Source organism: Triticum dicoccoides, chromosome 2A, assembly GCF_002162155.2.
Source record: "Triticum dicoccoides isolate Atlit2015 ecotype Zavitan chromosome 2A, WEW_v2.0, whole genome shotgun sequence".
NCBI lineage: Eukaryota > Viridiplantae > Streptophyta > Magnoliopsida > Poales > Poaceae > Triticum > Triticum dicoccoides.
In genome coordinates, this window is record NC_041382.1 from 206,981,657 (window position 1) to 206,988,285 (window position 6,629).

Sequence of the window (6,629 nt, forward strand, 5' to 3'; positions counted from 1 at the left end):
TCCTCGCGCTCATCCGCGAGCACAACTTCCTCCCGGACCTCGCCTCCTACTCGCACCTCCTCGCCTCGCTGCTCAACACGCGGGACCCGCCCGACGCCGCCATCCTCGAGCGCCTCCTCGGTGACCTCAGGGAGTCGCGCCTCGAGCCGGACGCGCCGCTCTTCTCCGACCTCATCTCCGCCTTCGCGCGGGCCGCGCTCCCGGACGCAGCGCTCGAGCTCCTCGCCTCCGCGCAGGCCATCGGGCTCACGCCACGCTCCAATGCCGTCACCGCGCTCATCTCCGCGCTCGGCATCGCCGGTCGCGTGCCCGAGGCTGAAGCGCTATTCTTGGAATTCTTCCTTGCCGGGGAAATCAAACCGAGGACACGCGCGTACAACGCGCTGCTCAAAGGGTATGTCAAAATTGGGTCGCTCAAGAACGCTGAGCACGTGCTCGATGAAATGTCAGAGTGCGGGGTTGCGCCCGATGAGGCCACTTACAGCTTGCTCGTGGACGCGTACACGAGGGCTGGAAGATGGGAGAGTGCAAGGATACTGCTCAAGGAGATGGAAGCTGACGGAGTTAAACCGAGCTCGTATGTGTTCAGCCGGATCCTTGCGGGGTTCCGTGACAGGGGGGATTGGCAGAAGGCATTTGCGGTGCTACGTGAGATGCATGCAAGCGGTGTGCAGCCGGATCGGCATTTCTACAATGTCATGATAGATACATTTGGGAAGTACAATTGCCTTGGGCACGCCATGGATGTGTTTAACCGGATGCGAGGAGAAGGGATTGAACCGGATGTTGTCACATGGAACACACTTATTGATGCGCATTGTAAGGGAGGGCGGCATGATCGCGCCATGGAGCTGTTTAAGGAGATGCGTGAAAGTAACTGCCCACCAGGCACGACCACATATAACATCATGATCAATTTGCTTGGTGAACAAGAGCGATGGGTGGGGGTGGAAACAATGATGTCAGAGATGAAGGAACAGGGCTTGGTTCCCAACATTATCACCTACACTACACTTGTGGATGTGTATGGGAGGTCTGGTAGGTACAAGGAGGCAATTGATTGCATTGAGGCGATGAAAGCTGACGGACTGAAGCCATCGCCCACCATGTACCATGCCCTTGTCAATGCATATGCGCAAAGGGTATGGAACGTTTTTAGTGTGGATTTTTTGTTATGGCTTATGATTGACCATGAATGTTCCTTGCCAATTTGCTTAGTTCCCTAGCTAACCATCTCTGATAACGTTGATGCAAAACTGTCGCTGATTGTACACTTAACAATATTGTTTCATACTAGCCAGCACTTTTCTACTAACAAGAATCTGCATAATCTAATGATGCATTTGAATCTGTAGTTCTATATGTTCTGGATCTTTTGTTTTCATTTGCCTGACTTGTTAGTGGTATACAATATGATAAGATTGTTGCAGTGGCAATACACATGTGTCATTCAACTTAACATTCTATTTCTCATAATTCATGGATGGACCATTTCCAGGGTTTAGCAGACCATGCGTTAAATGTAGTCAAGGCCATGAGAGCGGATGGACTCGAGGCTAGCACGGTAGTGCTCAACTCATTGATTAACGCCTTTGGTGAGGATAGAAGGGTTGTTGAAGCATTCTCCGTGCTTCAATTCATGAAGGAAAATGTAAGTGATGTTTTGCGCTCATTTTGTTATCTTGAGCTGCATCATATTACTTCTCTTAAACCGCTGGTCATCTATGCAATTGAATCTCATGAAAAGACTTCTTTATTTTGCCCATCAAATTTCAGGATTTTAAGCCTGACGTTATTACATACACAACACTAATGAAAGCTCTAATCCGTGTAGAGCAGTTCGACAAGGTAAGCACAAACTCCTTCAAAATGTTCTTTACTGCAATGCTGGTATAGATAGCTTTGATCGAAATGTTATCTGCTCATTATGCTGGCAATGCTGCGCTACTTACAATTGTTCTAACAAATTGTGTGTGATATGCTATTCTAACCTTCTCTTCTTAGATAAGTAGACCAGCATCATGGTTAATAAACTAGTTTATTTGATATTACCTGCAAGCCCTGGCAGTGAAAACCCGTGATCTGAAGTTGTGGACCTTGTGGTTTGTTAATAATGTAACAGGTTCCGGTCATCTACGAAGAAATGATTACATCAGGATGTGCCCCTGACCGCAAAGCTAGAGCAATGCTGCGTTCAGCTTTAAGATATATGAAACACACAAGGGTTGCATAGGCAATTTAGATACAAGTCACTAATCACTGATGGAAGCACAATGTCTCTGTTGATCTTGTTAAACTCGCAATGGAAGGTTGGTACTGAATTCCAGCATTTACCATTTTGCCTTATGTTGTAGATGATTTGCAGTTAATACCAAATCTTACTTTTGCTGACATTTCAATTGTTATATCTTCATCAGGTGAAGCTCCATCTGCCTGACAGATAGACTCTGCTTTTTAAGCTGAGATATATATGCAGTTGTCTTCGTAATTGTTTAGGAGAAGAAAGGCACATCTTGGTCAGCCGCCGGAAGGAAGGCTATGTACCAAAAGGAGAGGGGGACTTGAATACTTGATATAGGAAGCAGATACATAAAATCTCTGTCGGGACCTCAGACATTCATATTGAAATTTTTGGAACCAATATTGGCCCATAACTCTGATAGCAGTACAGTGCCGAGAGATGAATTGTAACGTGGAATTACATTTCCAGGCCAATTTCAAATTGTATTCAGATGTACATTTTTGTAGAGTTTGTGTAGGGCAATATTAAAAGATGAAAGGATGCCAGTTTCAGTGTGTCAAATTTACATACTACTCCCCCCGTTCCTAAATATTTGCCTTTTTAGAGATTTCAAATGGACTACCACATATGGATGTATATAGACATACTTTAGAGTGTAGATTCACTCATTTTGCTCTGTATGCAGTCACTTGTTGAAATATCTAGATTGGTGGGTTTCTTTTTCTTTTTTCTCTGCATGTACTTGCTCTATGCAATGTCGCTGTATTTGCTCTATGCAATTCAGGGCATGCGTTAGCGTGTGACCGGGGCACACACAGTTGTATGCACCCGCTTGGTGTTGACAATGTTACATACAGCAGTGACATTGAATTAGGAAGCTTGGCAGAATCCAAAACACGCGACTTCAGTACTTGCATAGATAGAAGTAGGACAGTTAAACATCAGGCATTGCAGTAGCAAATATCTTGGACAAAGCTAGTTTAATACTACAAGACTACTGATAAATCTGCCATAACTACTAAGCTTCAATTCCTGCCAATTTCCAACATCAACCAATCCTTCCTCATATCCATGGGAAGTGCCACAAGGGATTCAAACTTGCGGTTGCTGCTAGTGAGAATACAGTAGGCCCTCAGCAGATCACCCCGTCCTAAGTTTGGTATCTCTTGAAGTGCCGCAAAGATTTCCTTCGGAGATGCATTCGCTGGTTCCTCTCGAGGTTCATTTGGCTTCGTAGATATCTGAAATGAATTCTTGATATTCCCAGACATGCAAAAGAGTGCATCATCTGTTCTGAACCTCTTCCTCCTCGTGCTCTGTAGAGTGGGTTGCATTGATGTCGGCGTTCCACCCTGGTCTTGACTGCTAGGTTCAGATGCTGAAGGTGAATTTTGAATAAGCTCCCGGACATCTTCAGCACCCTTCAATGCCATTTCTTGGGCATTCTCAGCGCCTGCACTCTCATCTTCGCTTGTAGCATAATCTCTGGAGAATATTAGACTTATCGCATCCCAATTCTTGATAACTTTGTTTTTGTAGCACGCAGCTGCTTTGTTTTTCTGTAAAATAATCACCAAATGTGAACCATATATAAGCTAGAATCGTCGTATCCCAGTAAGAAACAATACGGACGAATTTGTATACCCCACCTGAATGTACGTTTTCCAAGCATCCTCATCGTGAATCACGATCATTTTCTTGTTTCGATCCCATCCAAACTCAGAACGGGCGAGCAACTTGCTGATGGTACTGCAATGCTTGTCAAAGGTCTTGCATCTCGACAGCACGTGATCCCTTGTGATCTCCACATTGCACTTCTCACGCACATTTTTCACAACGCCGAGTATGCATGTGGCTTCCATCCATTCGCTGTATGATTGCCATTGTTGTGATGCTCGACAAGAACATCAAGGAGAGCCTGGTCCATTTTGTCTGTCCAAATAAGGTAACCCCTGTGTTTCCTCTTCCCGTTGCTTGAATCCATCTGACCACAAGATCACACTTGCTAGATTCAGGAAACGCAAGGAGAAGTGTCAACCATGGACAGAGATTGGCTATAAGCTTTGGAGATACTCAAGATGAAAACAGAATTGATAAACATAGGTCACAAATCACTGTCTCATTACGTCTTTCTTCAACATTGAATCTTGGCAATGTTGGACTGATTTTGTGTTAAGCTACTAAGCTAGCAAAATGAGATCTGCAGCATAGAGCATACCTGATGACTCGCACCTTCCACGGTGTTGCTGTTTGGCTTCTTGATTTGTCCCTAGTGGCGTGCGCCAGTTACCCTGCGCAAAGGAGCACCTCAATCATTCTGAGAAATTCAACACCGGAGACAAAGCAGCCAGCATCGAGCAAGGCGAAGTAGATCCGCATCCTGGGGCCACCGGAGGTAAGCACAGTGGCTGTGGGCTGCGGTGGACGGCGGTGGTGGAGGAGGGTCGGGGTACAGTTAGGACAGCAGCCGTAGGCATGGTTTGGAGGGTGGCTGGTGAGCGGTTTGCCCGTTGCCGGAGACGAGGGAGGAAGGAGGGTACCTGGACTGGAGCCGCCGCCGCCGCCGAGCGTCCGAGAGACGGAGAAAGAGGAGGGATTCAATTCTCAGGATTCCAGGGGTTTGGGCTCGGAATTATCTGTTCTTTTTTACGTGGTCGATTAATTCTCACAGAATTGGGGGCGGAACTGGCAACTCTAATACCACATCCCGAAATGTCATTACGAATTACAAGGCATCTCCAATTCCTGTGAAAAAACTGACCTCTCCCTTCCATGCCCGCATCCCCAGTGCGCCCACAAAGAAAGGTAATGCTGCCCACCGGCATCGAGTCGTGATGGAGGTTTTCATTGTCGACGTGTCTGCCCCATCTTCTGTCTTCGTGAGATCTTAGCTTTCAGAATTGAAAACTCACTCGTGAAAAGATCTTGGCTTCTAAAATTCCAAATTGATGTCGTAGTGGCAATGAGGGTGCATGATTTATGAATCAAGTCTCATTTGGCCGCTTTTTGCTGAACTATTGACTTTGAATTTTAATAGAAAAGTTGACATATTCCAATATTGTTGAAATGTATGCATTCGAAACATTAATATTTTGTTCTTGAAGTGAAATTCAAATGAGAGCCATATATGCAAAAAAAAAAGAGGACACTAACAATTTTTTATTGGGATTTAAGTTTTGGGGATGGTTGAGAAGCCACCCTTGCAATATCCATGTTTTTGGGGGATTTCGATTTTGGGAATGGGTTTTTCGCATGAAATTTTGCAGATGGATTAGACTGCGCTAACTATGTTGGTTAGGATGGCAATCGGGCGGGTTTGGATGGGTAGAGCTCCACCCGATCCATGCTCATTTCTATATAATCCCATTGACCGTGTCCATACCTGTTTGACATCCAGCTATCCATGTAAATCCAAGGAGCAGTAGAAATAGTAGCTACAAGACACTAAAAATGATAGCTACAAATGCAAACGAGAGTCCCAACTTAGTGATATGCTCGACGACAATGGTGTCAGAAAAGAGCATGATTACCCTCAAGTGCAAGGACAAATTGTAGCACTTATGGATATGGAAGTAATGAGTATCGAACCCCAATGGAGCAAGTAAGCAGACTTCGTATTCTCTCGAGCTATATATGCCTATGATACAAACTTCTATACACTTTTAGCATGTACTTTACTAAGATTCTTTTTAATTAGAGCATGAGTTATGGAGGCAACACCTTGGTGTTGCCCCATGCCCCCCGTGAGTGCATGAGACGGTGAGGCGCTGGCTTCATCTAGCACCTGCCCAACCCACTGGTCCCAAGCTATCATCTTTGGTGGGTTCCATTTTCATCTCTCTCTTCGATTTCTTACTCCTTTGTTTCCAAGATTAGAAGAGGAGAAGCAAGACATCTCTTTCCATGTTGCTTTTTCCATCTCTTTTCTGCTTTTCTAGACGAGGAGGTTGGCTCATATGCAGGATGTAGCTTTGGTCTGCAAGCAGCATGTTGTGCTGATTTGGGACCATTCGAACCTAGGTGGCAGCTAGGGCACCCGCCCGCGTGTAGCGTAGTAGATGCGCTTAGATGGAAGTAAATGATAAGTTGGGTACTGACAGTAAAGCGTGCAAGTAAATTAAAGAAGGAATGATGCAGGTAATAATGATTGCAAGTGAATAAAGAAAACAAGAGGGGCAGTGGTAAATAAGGTGGTGGCATTTTCCCTACGCAATTGTCTTTGACAACATGACCAATACACATACTGTTACAAATTGATATGTGGGAGAGGCACATACTCAACACTTTGCAGAACCATTTACTCACACGCCACTTATGATTGAATCTTCATGGGGCAACCCACCTGGCAATTGAAAGTTACCAAGGTAAATCCAACCATAGCTTTAGG

The 6,629-nt window shown here is 45.2% G+C and overlaps 2 protein-coding genes across 5 annotated transcripts; one reads left to right on the forward strand and one right to left on the reverse strand.

Moving 5' to 3' along the window:
• Positions 1-2: 2 nt before the first annotated feature.
• LOC119357789 (pentatricopeptide repeat-containing protein CRP1, chloroplastic) lies at positions 3-2,807 on the forward strand (the record flags this gene model as incomplete). Its single annotated transcript, XM_037624621.1, has 5 exons — positions 3-1,142; positions 1,499-1,651; positions 1,777-1,848; positions 2,123-2,309; positions 2,418-2,807. Coding segments are annotated over 4 exons (1,476 nt in total), but the record flags the coding sequence as incomplete, so codon positions are not given.
• A 326-nt stretch (positions 2,808-3,133) lies between these two features.
• LOC119354231 lies at positions 3,134-5,021 on the reverse strand. Of its 4 annotated transcripts, none has more exons than XM_037620944.1 (4): positions 4,783-5,021; positions 4,461-4,533; positions 3,892-4,226; positions 3,134-3,801 (listed from the first exon to the last, which is right to left on the reverse strand). In XM_037620944.1, exons 3-4 carry the CDS (start codon positions 4,102-4,104, stop codon positions 3,268-3,270), a joined length of 747 nt encoding a protein of 248 aa, XP_037476841.1. In that variant the 5' UTR covers positions 4,105-4,226; positions 4,461-4,533; positions 4,783-5,021; the 3' UTR covers positions 3,134-3,267. The 4 variants fall into 4 exon arrangements, with proteins under 4 accessions (XP_037476841.1, XP_037476840.1, XP_037476843.1 ...); XM_037620943.1 differs by having other exon boundaries at positions 3,892-4,247; XM_037620946.1 differs by having other exon boundaries at positions 4,461-5,021.
• Between the last annotated feature and the right edge of the window lie 1,608 nt (positions 5,022-6,629).